General features: G+C 39.8%; 1 protein-coding gene across 1 annotated transcript in view; it reads right to left on the bottom strand.

Moving 5' to 3' along the window:
- Positions 1-14071, bottom strand: part of cfap57 (cilia and flagella associated protein 57) — a 48287-nt gene extending 34216 nt beyond the window's left edge. Inside the window, exons 1-7 of the mRNA XM_055641492.1 lie at positions 12767-14071; positions 10313-10626; positions 8229-8470; positions 5819-5987; positions 2841-2993; positions 2427-2566; positions 1465-1630 (exon numbers count right to left, since the gene is read on the bottom strand). Of these exons, the coding sequence (XP_055497467.1) occupies positions 1465-1630; positions 2427-2566; positions 2841-2993; positions 5819-5987; positions 8229-8470; positions 10313-10626; positions 12767-12923 (1341 nt within the window). The 5' untranslated portion in view covers positions 12924-14071. The remainder of the gene's footprint in view (positions 1-1464; positions 1631-2426; positions 2567-2840; positions 2994-5818; positions 5988-8228; positions 8471-10312; positions 10627-12766) is intronic.
- Positions 14072-17241: the final 3170 nt, after the last annotated feature.

The raw sequence follows: 17241 nt of genomic DNA, 5'->3' as shown, positions 1-17241 counted from the left end.
TCACAGTCAATATGGACAAGGTTTTCAGTAAGGGCCTGATTTTGTGCAGTACTTTTCTTTGATACTATGACTACGAGATTAAAGATCTGTTTACAAATTCAGAAAACTCAAGGTGCTTCAAAAGCAAATTCCTCCATGCTTTCTGTTCTCACCATAAAGGGGTTTAATTTAATAAAATGTCAATAAAAATACATGAACCTATTTAAAACCTTTCTTGTTAATTAGCTAACAGTATGTTGTTGAGTATTGTGATTCTAGATATTAGGGGAAATGTTCTTAGCATTGTTTTTTTTTGAGGGAGATATAAAATTATGGTATCAATCATTTTTCAAGAACTCTGATATGTATATAATGATTTGAACGAATGTATTGAAGACTTTGTGGCCAAGTTTGCGGATGGGAGAGTGGACAGAGAAGTGGCAGATGGAACATAGTGCAGCAAAGTGTGGAGTCATGCAATTTGGTAACAGGAATAAACGTGTAGACTATTTTCTAAATGGGGAGAAAATTCAGAAATCAGAGGTGCAAAGGGACTTGGGAGTGCTGGTGCAGGATTCCCAAAAAGTTAATCTGCAAGTCGAATCGTAGTAAAGAAAGCAAACGCAATGCTAGCATTTATTTCATGAGGGCTTGTATACAAAAACAGGGATGTAATGCTGAGGCTCTATAAGGCGCTGGTAAGGCTGCAGTTGGGATATTGTGAGCAATGTTGGGCACCATATCTGAGGATGTGCTGGCTCTGGAGATGATCCAGTGGAGGTTTGCAAAAATGATCCCAGGAATGAGTGGGTTAACCTATGATGAGCATTTGTCGGCACTGGGCCTGTACTCGCTGGAGTTTATAAGAATGAGGGGGGACCTCATTGAAACATACAGAATAGTGAAAGGCTTGGATAGAGGGGATGTGAAGAGGATGTTTCCACTAGTGGACTAGAGGTCGTAGCCTCAGAATTAAAGTACGTTCCTTTAGAACAGAGATGAGGAAGAATTTCTTTAGTCAGAGGGCAGTGAATCTGTGGAATTCGTTGCCACAGAAAGCTATGGAAACCGTCAATGGATATTTTTAAGGCAGAGATAGATTTTTTTGATTAGTACATGTGTCAGAGGTTATGGGGATAAGGCAGGAGAATGGGATTAGGAGCAAGAGATAGATCAGCCATGATTGAATGGGGGAGTAGACTAGATGGGCTGATTGGCCTAATTCTACTCATATCACTTATGACTTTATTACAATGGTTGCAGATTTAAGCATCATCTGTTACCTTTTTGACTTCAGTATGTTCATCAAATCACACAAAAATGATCCTACAATAAAACCATAAGGATGTTTTTTGTATTGGTACCTTTCAGCCAATCCAATGGTTGTACTGAATAGATCCTTTAAGGCAACCTGGAAACTGATTGCCTGATAGAACTCACATTTGATATATTTTATTCGAACAACATCATCAATAATATACAGACCTCTCGACAACTCCGAATAGTGAATTCTCTGAAAGATCGTACATCATCAATTAGAAGGTTCATAAGCCGTAGTTTGTCAGAGAATCCAACAAGAATATATAGGCCAGATGGGTGCAAAGAAACACTATACGCCTCTTCCTGGAACTCCTTATAAAGCTCCAAAACACTAGAAGAAAGAAGAACCAACAGCAATAGTAATTGTTAAAAAAAAACAGTGAGGAGTTCACTGAGACCTAAACAAGAAATGTTATTATTCAATTTAACAGTATGTTAAACAAATTCATTGACTTATTTAAACCCAGGTATCGACCAGCAATCCCCGCATATCAACACTTTCCTACACCAGGAGCAATTTTTACAGTTATACCAACCACATTAACCTACAAACATGTACTTCTTTGGAGTGTGGGGGAAACTGAAGTTCTAGGAGTAAAACCCACGCAGGTCACAAAGAGAATGTACAAACTCCTTCCAGACAAGCACCTGTATCAAATTCAAACCCGGGTCTCTGGTGCTTTAAGCGCTGTAAGGCACTGTGCCACTTAGCTTCTTCCTCACTGTTATCAGACCACTGAGCAGGCATTTCAGAGATGATAGCCGTGATCCCGATCTCCCAACCCACCTCATTGCAGCCCTTCCATGTTTTTTATCTGCACTTTCTCGGTACCTGTAATGTTGAAATGGTCGAACACTATATTCTGCACTCTGGTATTTTTCCCTTTGCACCACCTTTCTTATTTCTGTATGACTTTATTTTTCTCATGTATAATACGATTTGAATGGGTAGCATGCAAGCAAAATGTTTTACTGTATCTCGGTACATATAACTATAATAACTGTACATATAACTGTACATTTACATATAACTGCAAATAACCCATAACCATGCTATTTAATAAAGGACAGTTAACATTATGAAGCATTATTCCCTAAATAATCATATTTAAAACTAAATTCCGTACTTCGTCTCATAGTTCCACAAACGTATTGATCGATCTACAGAACTGGTGACAAACAACGGTTTTCGAATGCAGACATCCAGACCCGTGATTATGTTGGAATGAAAGGATTGGGCTAGAATTTCAAACTTTGCCATTTCTCCCTGTTAAAAATGTCACAAAATATAACTTTAAAATATGCTGTTAAATAGAATACAAATACATCACTGCAGCTTCTAAATGGGCAGGGTGTGAATAATGCAGCAAAATACAATAGTTGGGCAAGTGTTTATAACCATTAAATCACTAGATTTCAATTCTGAACTAATTAAAAAAACATTGACATCTTGTTTATGTTATATTTAGACTTAATTTTGTGCATTTCTGATTGTTGAGCGCTCATTTTGAAACTAACCTTGTTATTCCAGTGTAGCTTACCTTGCTTGTTTCTGCAGAAGATAATGTGATGCTATACAGTTGATTTTTGTTGGTGCTGGCAATTAGAATCTCTTCTGAGGGGCTAAGACATAGAGTTAAGATTTCCTGTTGTTCTGCTTGGGTTGGATCTGTACTGGACAGATCTTGTGGAATCTGAAAAAAAGTGATGGGGGGCAACAGTAATTTCACATCATTAAATATTAATTAAAAATATATAATAGGATGTTGATAAAAAGCAAAGGAAAACATCCATTTAAGTTTCTCCTGAGGGTAATGAGTAGAGATGCAACAAAAATAATCTTCTAGTGCCGATGCAAGACTGAATTGGGCTAATGGGGTGGGACAAGTGTTCTGTCACCCCCTTGCCAATCTAATCCATGGCAAAATTGAGGATTGTCTATTTAACCATTCTCATATTGCATTTGGAATGGTAGACCCTATCTGGTGGGTTAGAGTTTTCACATCTATGGAAAAGCCCAGCAAAGACTTTTCCATCTCCGACAGCTCAGGAAGTTCAGAGCAAGGTCTCATCTCATGCTCCGCTTCTATACAGCCATCATCGAAAGCATCCTCACTTCATCCATAACAGTCTGGTTCGGCAGTCTCGACTCACTCTCCCGGAAGAAATTACAGCGCATCATCAACAGAGCATCTAAAATTATTGGCTTACCCCTACCATCCCTTGAATCACTTTACCACAAACGGACATTACACAGAGCCCGCAAGATCATCTCTGATCCTACTCACCCTGCACACTATGCCTTTCAGCTACTGCCCTCTGGGAGGCGCTACAGGACAATTGCCTCAAAAACAAACCGCTTTAAAAACAGTTTCATTCCCACTGCAATTAACATTTTAAACTCTGTACAGTGAGGAATAAGAATAAGCATGGCCCTTATGTATTATGTAATGCGTCTGTTTGTATGTATATCTATGCTATATGTTTAATGTTTGATGAAATGTTGGAACCTGTACCGAGCTGTACTGATAACAAATTCCACCAGCCTGGCTGTGTGGTCATTAAAATACAATACAATACAATTTAACTGCAAATAAACTTTGTACCCTAAAGCCATATTCAAAAGCCTGGTTTTAACTGAACAACTGGTCAGAAAGTTAAAAGCATTCTGCATTTAGCTGGTCAAACTTCACCAATAGTTCCCTGCATGATCGAATTATTAGAACTGAGATTATTTTTTAATTCATGTAAGGGATGTGGGCTTTGCGAGTTGACCTGGCTTTTAAATGCTCATCCCTAATTCCCCATGAAAAGTTGGTGGTGAACAGCTTTCTTGAATCACTGTATTCTTTGAGGTGTTGATATACCCACAATGACGTTAGTGAGTGTGTTCCAGGAGTTTGATCCAGTGACATTGAAGGAATGTCGATATATTCCTAAAACACGATGGTGTGTGGCTTGAAGGGCAACTTCCAAGTGGTGGTGTTGTTCAGGCTTTTGCTTCCCTTGTCCTTCTGGCTGGTAGGAGTAGCGGGTTTGGAAGATGCTGTGTAAGGAGTCTTGGTGAGTTTCTGCAGTGCATCCTATAGATGATACAAATGGCTAATACAGTGCAATAGGGTAGTTGAGTTTGGGAATGGTTGTGCATGAGGCCTATAAAGCAGGCTGCTCTGTCTATACGCTGTTGGGCTTCTCAAGGTTTGTTCAAACTGACAGCCAAGTGTGCAGTACTGGGTAAATGTGCGCAAGTCTGGGTAAATGTGGACCAGGTGGGTGAGGTTGCAGTGATTATGAGTGGTCATACAAAGACATTCCACCAAAATAGGTCAAAATCTGGTTGTCATATGATATACAAGATATGACAAATAACCCAAAGATGTGAGGTTTGTAGATTAATTGGCCTCTGTAAATTTCCTCTCGCCTGTACTGAATGGATGCGAAACAGGGATAACATAGAACTGGTGTGAACTGGTGATTGATGGTTGGTAAAGACTCGGTGGGCCGAAAGGCATGTGTCATTCATTGATGCATTCAAATTCAATTCAACTTTAATGTCATCGCACAAATACAAGTATGAGTACAACGAAATGCAGTTTTGCGTCAGTCCGTAGTAGTTGTGCATAAAGAAATTTTAAAAAAAAATAGAAAGAGAGAAGATACAGAATAATCAAAAAATACAGAATAATTAAACAATGGGGACGGAGGGGCCGGAGAAATCTATCGGCGGGACTCCGAGTTCAGACCTGAGGCTCCTGTACCGCCTCCCTGATGGGAGGAGGACAAACAGTCCATGGTTGGGGTGTGAGGGGTCTTTGATGATCTTCCCAGCCCGTCTCAGACACCGTTTTCAGTGGAGGGCATCCATGGCAGGGAGCGGGGCACCGATGATGTGCTGCGCGGTTTTCACCACCCGTTGTAGTGCCTTCCTGTCTGCAGCAGTGCAGCTGCTGTACCATACCGTGAAGCAGGTGGTCAGGATACTCTCTATGGTACAGCGGTAAAAGTTAGTCAGGATCCGGGGGGACAGGTGGGCTTTCTTGAGCCTCCTCAGGAAGTAAAGGCGCTGCTGTGTCTTTTTGATCAGCTTGGAGGTGTTGAGGGACCAGGACAAATCCTCCGAGATATGTACTCCGAGGAATTTATAGCTGGAGACGCGCTCCACCTCAGTCCCGTTTATATGGATGGGGGTATGACTGCCTCCTCTGGTCTGCCTGAAGTCAACAATAATCTCCTTCGTCTTTTTGGAGTTGAGGACGAGGTTATTGTTGGCACACCAGGCTGTCAGATGCTGGATTCATTCAATCATTCATTCATCCATTCATCCATTCATTCATTCATTCATCCATTCATTCATTCATTCATCCCTTCATTCATTTCAAAGATATTTTGTGATCTTCAAAAATGTAGACTCTACTAGCATAAACAGCTCACAAATCCTCAAAATGCATATAGTACTGAAGTTAATGGTTGTTTTAATCACGTGTTATGCATTAACTGTCACATTTACTGTGGAACTCACCCTAATCACTCTGGTTTTCTTAAAAGCATCCTTCTCCTCTGCTCTTTCAAACATATACACTACGCCAGGCCCAGCAGCGCACAAGAACCCTTTGGAAAATATTGTTATTGATGTTATCTTGGGTAGAGGGGGTGGAGGTGGAGGCATCTGGCTGATGGAGACAGATAGTCTGTGGGGCAGGAAAAACAGTATTACCATAGTTTATTATGTAATAATAGTTACAAAAGAATTCCTTAATCAATGGATAATCTAAACACAATAGAAAAAAAATGGAGCATTGAAAATGTATAATTTGACAAAAAAAAATGTTTAAAATATTCCTTAAACACATGTGCTAATTTCAAAAGCTTGGCATGTTCTCAGTTAACATTAATACAAGCTCATCTACAAACTATATTTATACTGAATTAATTACTATTTCTAATTATACACTACTCTTCAGTTATTGCAAGCATCAAATATAATTTCACATTCAATGATCCATGTGCAAATATTAGATTTGCCTCAAACACCAGTCAATTCTATCCATGGAGTCTAAGTCTCAATGGAAATTGTACCATTTTCAAACCTAATGATGGTCATTGAAAACACGATCTGATGATAGAGTCACAGCAGAGAAACAGGCCTTTCAGTCCAACTTGCCCATGCTGATCAAGATGCCCCATCTACACTAGTTCCACCTGCATGCATGGGTCATATCCCTCTAAACCTTTTCTATCTATGTACCTGTCCAAATGTCTTTTAAATGCCATTATAGTACTTGCCTCAACTGTCTCCTCTGGCAGCTCATTCCATATACCTATCACCCTCTGTGTGAAAATGTTGCCTTTAGGTTCCTATTAATCAAGTGCTAATCAAGAATCTATCTATCTCTGCCTTAAAAATATCCATTGACTTGGCTTCCACAGCCTCCTGTGACAATGAATTCCACAGATTCACCACTCTTGACTAAATAAATTCCTCCTCATCTCCATCCTAAAGGAACGTCCTTCAATTCTGAAGCCACGACCTCTGGTCCTAGACTCTCCCACTAGTGGAAACATCCACTCCACATCCACTATCCAGATCCTACTCTGGTCAAAAAGCTCTGTGCATTCATCCTGCCTATTCCCCTCATGATCTTATAAACCTGTATAAGATCACCCCTCATCCTTCTGTTCCAAGGAGTAAATTTCTAGCTTGCCCAACCTCTCCCTATAGCTCAGACTCTTAAGACCTGGCAACATCCTACCTGCACTCATTCCAGCTTAACAACATCCTACCTTTAGCAGGGTGACCAAAATTAAACACATTACTCCAAAGCAGCCTCACCAATGACTTGTACAACTGTAACATAGTAATGGCTGAACAAAATATTTCCATCCACAATTATTAATTAGTTCTCATTTACCTAATTTCTAAACATTATCACCTGGACAATATTACTGCATGGTATGGGAACAATTCCATCCAAGATGGCAAGAAATTGCAGAGAATTGTGAACGCAGCCCAGACCATTACACAAACCAACCTCTCTTCCATTGATTCCGTATGCACCCCATGCTGCCTCGGCAAGGCCACAGGCATAATCAAGCATGAACCGCACCCCGGCCACTCCTTCTTCTCCCCTCTCCCATCGAGCAAGAGGTATAGAAGTGTGCAAGCGCTCACCTCCACATTCAGGGACAGTTTCTTCCCAGCTGTCTCTCTCCCCCTATCAGGCAACTGAACCATCGTACTAACCACTTGAGAGCAGTCCTGAGCTACTATCTACATTATTGAAGACCCTCAGACTTTCTTTGATCGGACTTTACTAGACTTTATCTTGCACTGAACGTTATTCACGTTATTCCCCATTTATCATGTATCTGTATGCTGTGGAATGGCCCGATTGTATTCATGTATTATCTTTCCGCTGTCTGGTTAGCACACAATAAAAGCTTTTTACTGTACATCAGTAAACATGATAATAAACTAAACTAAACTAAATAAAAACTATCAATTATCTTGATGAGAGATACATATTCTATAGTTAGTAGCAGGCAAATATTAATACACAGTGCATTCACTCATTTGACCATAAATAATCTTAAATAAAGTTATGTTTGAAACAAAGATAATGTTAGCTTGGTTAAACCATCCAGTTTAAATTACAGGGTTGAAAACGGCAGAGCCTTGGCCCAAGAATGCACATGATCTCAAGGATCTACATATTATTAAACATTTTTCTCATTTTCATTGACTTATTTAAGGTGTTAATATTTTTAATAATATTTCCTACAAAAATGTCATTCCTTTCATTAAGTTCCTTAAATGCTAGAACTGGAAGTTTCTCAGAATTTCTAAATATTTAAATAGGATCAGTAACATAGAACATACATTTTGAGAAAACAGTAAGAGCAGGTTAGGGAGTGATCCATTCCAACTGTACCTGTGGTCTAATGTTATTTTGTACTCCCAGCGCAGTTCTGCCAACTCAAACAGGTAAAGTTTTCCCAAATCAGTGCCAACAATGATGCGATCTTCAGACATCCAAGCATGTGTAAGAAAGTTTTGCAACTCTAACTTTTGGAAATTTGTTTGTTTGAGATTTCCATCAGCAAATCGCAACAGTTTTAAAACACCATCCCCAACCACACAGATCTGTGCATTATCCTGAGGGTTAAAACTGACCTAAACCCAAAAAGAGAATTACTAATCAGTGTTTACAGTACAGTTCTGCAGTCACATTTTCACATCATGATACATTAATAGGCTATATGACATTTCATGTTTGCACGGGTGAAAACTATAATAGATGTTATTAGTGGCTCACATCACACTATATCTTTCTAATTCTTGTCAGAATACATTCAACCCTTGAAGATAAAATATGAAGAATATCTTTCAATTTAAAAGGCAGAATAGGAATAGTTGGAAAGAAGTATTATCAGATACTTCACAAAATAAAGCATTGCATTGCATCCTCCTTAATTTTCAACGGATCTGAGTCAGGCAGTAGTGAAAAGTAACTAATTGGGTTGCAGGTACACCTATGAGTGAGTTGCATATCACAGGTCGACTGGCACACTACAAACTGTGATCATTCAGAAACACGTTAATAATGAAAACACAGCTGAAAATTGTTGAACACATTCGTTAAGCCAGAGCATCTGTGGAATGAGGAGGCTCCAATGTTTAGTGAGAAGAGTGGCATGTGCCAGTATGTGGAAATAAGGACCTGCAGATGCTGGTTAATACACAAAAAGACATAAAGAAGGGTTCTTCATCTCTGCAGAAGGGTCCTGACCCGAAACGTCACCTTCATTCCATAGATGCTGCCTCACCCGCTAAGTTTCTCCAGCATTTTATTCTACCTTTGATTTTTCCAGCATATGCAGTTCTTTCTTAAACATAAAGTACAGTATTAACTCGGCAGGTCTGGCAGCATCTCTGGAGGACATGGATAGGTGATGTTTCAGGATGAGACCCTTCTTCTGAGGTAGGATGTCGACCTGAAACATCACCTATCCATGTACTCCAGAGATGCTACCAGACCTGCTGTGTTGCGCCAGCACTTTGTGTCATTTTGGCCTGTGGCAGTGCTTATTATGTAGACGAAAAGGTGCTGGTACACGTACCATCATAATAAAACCACTGGCTTGTGCAAATAATTTATGATCGCGGTCCTATAAGGCCTCACAGTGGCAGAGGGTCTCTGTTTTTCTAATGCTATTATTTTCTAATGCAACTCATCACCTCACCTAGGCCTGGGCGATGGATTCATCTCAGGAAAAATAAAAGGTTTTCAGGTGTCTCAATTATGACATTGTAATAATCACACTGAAATCCCAGGCTAATATTCCCAGGTTTACTTAAATTAAAGTATACAACCACTTGTGTCTCATTAATAGTTATTACAGTTACTGTATGAGAAAATACTCATATGGGGCATTTTTCAGGATATACAAATATAGACAACTTTAGATTGTTGGAAATCAAATTAAAAGTCATATACCTGTACTCAGAAACATTTTGTGTCACAGGTTACATTGAAAATTGTAATATTTTGCACTTTTTTGAGCCTTCCTTTCTCCTTTGTAACTTTCAGCAGTGTTTCATGAAACTAAATTATGCATTACTATGATTGTTTTATAGTTCGATTTGGTTTGATTTGATTTGGTTTGGTTTATTATTATTATTATTATCATCATGTGTGCCAAGATGTAGTGTTTGGGCATTATCCAAACAAGTCATACCATACATGAATGCAATGATACCCATACATGAGTACAACACGTAGTGCTAAAGAGAAAGGAAGCAAGAGTGTAGACTATATTGTTACCACTACTCAGAAAGTGCAGATTTTTAAAAAGTGCAAGGACCGCAATGAGGTAGATTGGGATACCAGGAATAGATGCATATTTTTGCAAGTTAGAAACATTTTTGCTTGAACTTAGTTGTCACTCTACTCAATTTTTTTTTATTTTTTAACTACGTTATCACAAGCTGCTGTTTGGAATTTGTAAAGATTACCTGGTAAATTGGGTTTGCATTGGTAGTAGTTTTCATGACACCCATGATTTTTTGTTTCTTCCATAACCAGTAGATAAGTGTCCAATCTGGTTGTCCAGACTGTACAACCAGGTATTTGGAGTCTGGTGAGAAGGCAATACTGACGAACTCTTGGGCTTGTAGATCATTCACACTAAGTGACTTCCTCTTTCTACTTTGTTCATGCTGTATATCATAAATGCTCACGGTGGCTTTTTCTCCTTTTTCAGAAATGGCTAGATATCGTCGATTGGGACTTAAGGCAAGAGCCAGTATTTCTTGGCTTTTCTCTGAACCTGTTCAATGTAATACAGATTATTGGTTAACATTTCAAACATTGAAGTATAATATGAATTGGCCACATCAGAAATAACATTTTACATGTTCTCTCTTGAAAAGGAATGCAGGACTAAGAGTCAGAAAGTACAGTAGTTCATAAGTTTATGTTCATAAGTGATAGGAGCAGAATAAGGCCATTCAGCCCATCAAGTCTACTCTGCCATTCAATCATGGCTGATCTATCTTTCCCTCTACACCCCATTCTCCTGCCTTCTCCCCATAACCCCTGACAAGTAGTGAGCTAGAATGAAAAATATAATTTGATGCATGTGGTCCCACACAGATCTAGATCAAGCTCACATGATGAAAATCAGAACAAAAATGCAGAATCTGGAAATCTAAAATTGAAACAAAATTGCTGGAAATACTCAGCAGATCAGGCAGGATCCGTGGAAAGTGAAACAGACAAAATTTGAGCTCAAAGTCACATCATCGAATGCTGCATGACCTGCTGAGTGAGTGTTTCAAGCACTTTCTGTTTTTATTTCATGCTCAGGAATACTGAGGTAAGCTTCTTCCAATGCACAAGTGAGTCATCTCAGCTGCTATGGTTGACTTTGTGAGAGCGACAAGTTCAATTGTAAGGAAAGTTTGGACTATAGGAAGAAACAGAAATTAATATTTTATTCCTTAAATGACATTCTTCCACCTAACCCCGTGTTTTAAATGCACAGAGCATGGTTGCAAATCAAAGTTCAGATGGTCATGGTGTGTGTTTAGAAAATTTTAAATAATCCCAAATCATTTGTTTACTTTGGAAGCCCTATAGGAATTGTGGCTCTTTTGTCATTTTCGAGATAATTTCCACCAGTACTTGTAAATAAATATTACCCATTGCCAACATTTAGCAAATCTTTTCAGCAAAGTCATTGCAGGATTAATGTAAATACTTTTGTCCAGTTTGCAATATGTATGTACTTTAATGTCAAGCTGAAGAGTATTTTGCCAGGAATTAATTGGCCATGAAAATCAAAATAAAACTAAATGCTAGTAATCTGAAACAAAAATGCTGGTCTTTCTCCACAAGTCACGCTAGATCTGTAGAAAGAGAAACTGTTTGCATTTCAGGTCTGCGAACCTTTGTCAGAATTCACACTGAGTTGACTATTTCTTTTTTCTACAGATGCTGCCTGACTTTCTAAGGTCTTCCAGCCTTTTGTTGTCTTTTGTTTTAATTGGCCATGTTATTAAAGGGAATTTTTCAACTGCCTTTGAATGGTTATGGCAGCTACAAACTTTAATAGTGCTCTTACTCAATGACATTTGTGCCAGTGGCATACCTTATTAACTTTTGCCATGATAATATGCTACCTGGTGACAAGTTTGTTTCAAGGTGGCTGAAGCAATATGCTGAAACACATATTCTAGATAAATATCATGTAATTTTAGTCAAAGATTAACTCCTACTGTTCAATTTAATGCCTATATTTTTCCCACTAGGTGCACAGCATTGGAAATCAAAGTCTTTCTTCAAAAATGTCTGAAGGATGTTACATTAGGGTTTGAAATAGAATATAGTTCAGAATAAATTTTGGAACTCACCAAAATGATCTTTAGCTGAAGATAAGTGAGGCAAAAATGCATGTTGGCTTTTTCATTAAACACTGTCTTCCTTTTGGAGTGGATGAATATTGTTTTTTGTTTTTTTTCAGTTAGCTAAATCCAAATGTTCATAATTGGAACCAAGATTCAAGATTCAAGATTCAAGAGAGTTTATTGTCATGTGTCCCAGATAGGATAATTAAATTCTTGCTTTGCTTCAGCACAACAGAATATAGAAGGCATGAATACTATCATGATATTCAACCTATCACATTTTTCTAATGCGCCACTGAAAATCTGGTTATTTGATAACTATTTTTAACAACAGAATATTTCCAAAAGTCTATAATATTTCAATATATAAATTATATTTGTGCATGAAAATGCCTTTGGGCTGTTCTAAACTCAATTTTACAAATAAGCAATATATGAGTTTGTAGTTATCTGATATAACTATTGGGAATTGCAATAAATGTGCAGGTGTAATTGAAGGAAGGGCCCAGTCTCCTGCCCTTAAGAATCCAAATGTTCCTGAGTGCAAAAAAAGCCTCTTACCTGTGACGAATTTCTGCCATTTTTGGTCAACGTTGTAACGCACACAGCCACTCCCAGAAGGATAAATAATGCTTTGATCATCAAAATATAAAACACTATTGGCAACAGAGCCATGAAACCCAAAGATATGATGGGCCTGAACTATTGGCGTTGTCATGGTGGACAATTAGATAGATCTCTCTCTTTTAATATTGCTTTCTTCAGCTGTACTTTTAATATTCAAATAATCTATATCAACATGTCCCTAATGCACTTTGTCTTTCTTTTCTCTGCTGCACATTTGTGTTGTCTTTACTCTTTATACACTGTATATCTATTGCTCTTACACTTTCCTGAGTTGCTTTTTGTTACATACTCTATGCGTTTCTAGTTATCATCCCTATTATGCTCTACATCTTTTTCACATAACCTCTCATATATCTTCTACCTGTCATAAATTCTTTAATATAATCTCCACTTCTTTCTGAGGCACAATCTCACTCAAACAACGTTGCCTTGTTTTAAAAGGACGTCTATGCCTAACATTTAGCGTGCTCTCACAAAAACCCTCATCTACTACAATGCTCCCTCAACATCCTCTGTCCCTCTAACTTGCTCTCTATTTATCTCTACAGCACAACTATTTCAATGCATTCTCTCTATCACACACACCCTGTCTGTGCCAGTCCTTTTTACACTTTCTCCTCTGTTACTTTCTTGCTGTCTATAATATCCTATCACACACCCCTGTCTCTATCTCAATCAATTATAATCTTTATCGTTGCTCTCAGTCCAATTCTGAATATCGCTTTCTTCTTCTTCCTATCTCTTTCTTTGTCTATAACAATCTATTTTTCAATGTATCCCTGTATCAGACTTTCTCCCACTCCTCTCTCACTGTTACCTAATTTATCTCTTAAATCCTTTCCCTCTTTCTAATTCTCACACTTTTAATCAGGCTTCATTCGTTTGCTTTATTATTCTCTACACCTCCAACACTGTATCTAATTCTGTCTATCGCACTCCTCTCTCCCTTCTGTATCTCTCCACCTCTATCACACACTATAATTCTCTGTCTCTGACTGTGTCTCTCTCAGCAATAGTCGCTTTTCGAACTCCCCCTCTCTCTCACACTCTCTTTCTCCTCATCACACTCTATTTCTCCTGATCACACTCCCGTGTCTCCCCCCTCGCTCTCTCTCTCTCTGTTTTTTCTTCTAACACACTCAGTCTATCTTCAGCACTGCCACTGCGTCTTTGCTCCGGTAAATAACGCCGTTACCATGGATACCGGCCGGAAGTCCCCTCTCCGCCGCACCGGAAACGGCCTGCCGCAGCTCGCCCGGAACTCTGGGAATTGTAGTTCATACTGTGCGAGGAGGCGATGGTGGTGGGAATCTAACACAAGGACACATTTCACCCAGACACTGCTCTGACTCTGCTCTGACTCTGACTCTTCCACCGGTGAGCATCAGGTGGCAGGAAAACTTTTGATCATGGAAACAGTCCCACCCAAAGATCCGATAGCTCTAGTATTTTGGTCCCACCTGTTGTTCACATGCTGCTTCTGATGGAGATACAAGGATCTGCAGATGCTGAGAGTGAGACCTTAAGCCAAATGCAAGGTGCTGGAGGAGCTCAGCGGGTCAGGCAGCATCTGTGGAGGGAAGGGACTGACATCTCAGGTCGGAACCCTTCTTCAAGACTGGAATAGTCTTGAGGAGGAGAGCTGGAAAAATAGAAGAGAGAGGAGAGGAAGGAGTGAGGCAGGAGCTGGCAAGTGAGAGAAGTTGATCATGGTAAGGAGCGGTTCAGATGGGGGTATCCCATGCAGGGTTGGGGTGGGGGGTGGAGAAGGATGAGGATAATGACCAAGGCTTGGAGGTGGTAAATGGAAAATACAAATCGTTGTTGATGCTGGAATCTGATAAAGAATTAAGATAGAGGTGCAATGTAGAACCAGTGGGAATGATTGGACGTGATGGAAACGGGAGAGTAGGGAAATAGGGGACTTGGAGAGGGTAGTTAGCAGAAGGAGGAGAGGGTGGAGAAATAGAAATGAACTAGATGAGGGGAGCGGGTAGAGTAGAAAGAATGGTGTGCATGTGAGGATCTGGGTAGATGAGGAGAGAGGGGATGTTACCTGGCAGTGAAGAAAGTGAATGGCATGTTCGCCTTTATAACAAGAGGAGTTGAGTATAGGAGCAAAGAGGTCCTTCTGCAGTTGTATAGGGCCCTTGTGAGACCACACCTGGAGTATTGTGTGCAGTTTTGGTCCCCTAATTTGAGGAAGGACATTCTTGCTATTGAGGGAGTGCAGTGTAGGTTTTCAAGGTTAATTCCCGGGAAGGCGGGACTTTCATATGCTGAGAGAATGGAGCAGCTGGGCTTGTATACTCTGGAGTTTAGAAGGATGAGAGGGTATCTTATTGAAACAAATAAGATTATTAAGGGTTTGGACGCGCTAGAGGCAGGAAACATGTTCCCGATGTTGGGGGAATCCAGAACCAGGGTCTACTGTTTAAGAATAAGGGGTAAACCATTTAGAACAGAGACGAGTAAACACTTTCTCTCACAGCGAGTTGTGAGGCTGTGGAATTCTCTGCCTCAGAGGGTGGTGGAGGCCGGTTCTCTGGATACTTTCAAGAGAGAGCTAGATAGGGATCTTAAAGATAGGAGAGTCAGGGGATATGGGGAGAAGGCAGGAATGGGGTACTGATTGGGGATGGTCAGCCATGATCACATTGAATTGCAGTGCTGGCTTGAAGGGCCGAATAGCCTACTCGTGCACCTATTGTCTGTAGTGGCCATTTGGCTTTATTTTGTATGTCATTAATTATGGCATTTGTCTTTAAATTTTAGTCTGCCTGTAATTATGTGGGTGGGATTTATTACGTAGTCGGTCGCATGTTTGCTGCTGGGCTTCTTTCGCAGAAGCTGTTAGGGAGTTAGTTTAGTTCGGAGGATGATGTTCGAGAGTTTAGCTTTTGACCATGAGAAGTTTTCTAACATTTCTAAGTGATAAGCTGAAGTTTGACGAAGATTAAAATGTATGAGCAAAGAAGAAGGTTGGATGGATATCTTATTGTTTTTCTTCAACAATAAAGAAACTATTAATCAAAAGACTATTGTGAGATTCAAAAATCACAAATGCTCTTGAGGCCATTCAGGCAAAGAAGTGTTTTTATTAATTTCATATTCTGCAGAATAGGTGCCTCTCCTCTGATGTCCCCTAGAGGCACACAAAAATGGAGATTGTATCTATCTTTTATACCTTTCTTCACTATGGTCACTACCTCATGTCTCCCCATCGAGCTTCGTCCAATCATAACATAAAGCCCACATTCCCACGAGAATGTCCAGGAACGTCTCGGAACATCTTCTGACGTCAAAGGCTTCTGCTGGAGGTTTTATCTTTGTTACTTTCTTTATCTAGAATTACCCTCTGTCCTGTACATTGTTACTTTATTCTACCAGCAGGCTGGCTTCTGCTGACAGCTCATTTCTTTCTAAGTTATATTTTTCAGAGTTCTAGTATAAATCAACTATCATAGAAACATAGAAACATAGAAATTAGGTGCAGGAGTAGGCCATTCGGCCCTTCGAGCCTGCACCGCCATTCAACATGATCATGGCTGATCATCCAACTCAGTATCCCGTACCTGCCTTCTCTCAATACCCCCTGATCCCCTTAGCCACAAGGGCCACATCTAACTCTCTCTTAAATATAGCCAATGAACTGGCCTCAACTACCCTCTGTGGCAGAGAGTTCCAGAGATTCACCACTCTCTGCGTGAAAAAAGTTCTTCTCATCTCGGTTTTAAAGGATTTCCCCTTTATCCTTAAGCTGTGACCCCTTGTCCTGGACTTCCCTAACATCGGGAACAATCTTCCTGCATCTAGCCTGTCCAACCCCTTAAGAATTTTGTAAGTTTCTATAAGATCCCCTCTCAATCTTCTAAATTCTAGAGAGTATAAACCAAGTCTATCCAGTCTTTCTTCATAAGACAGTCCTGACATCCCAGGAATCAGTCTGGTGAACCGTCTCTGCACTCCCTCTATGGCAATAATGTCCTTCCTCAGATTTGGAGACCAAAACTACGCAATACTCCAGGTGTGGTCTCACCAAGACCCTGTACAACTGCAGTAGAACCTCTCTGCTCCTATACTCAAATCCTTTTGCAATGAAAGCTAACATACCATTCGCTTTCTTTACTGCCTGCTGCACCTGCATGCCTACCTTCAATGACTGGTGTACCATGACACCCAGGTCTCGCTGTATCTCCCCCTTTCCCAATCGGCCACCATTTAGATAATAGTCTGCTTTCCTGTTTTTGCCACTATCCCTATTAACCCTTTTCTCACACTATGAAGATTTATCTTATGAGAAGCTTTGAGCTTGAAGGACGTGGAGAGCTCACATGCGTAACAAAATAACATTCTCCTAATACCATGGTTTCTCCAGAGTGGCAAGAGAGATATTGGAGCAATCGCTT

The sequence above is a fragment of the Leucoraja erinacea genome, chromosome 10 (assembly GCF_028641065.1).
Source record: "Leucoraja erinacea ecotype New England chromosome 10, Leri_hhj_1, whole genome shotgun sequence".
In the NCBI taxonomy this organism is placed as follows: Eukaryota; Metazoa; Chordata; class Chondrichthyes; order Rajiformes; family Rajidae; genus Leucoraja; species Leucoraja erinaceus.
The sequence above is the reverse complement of the archived record's forward strand: the minus strand, read 5'-3'. Positions and strand labels throughout refer to the sequence as shown.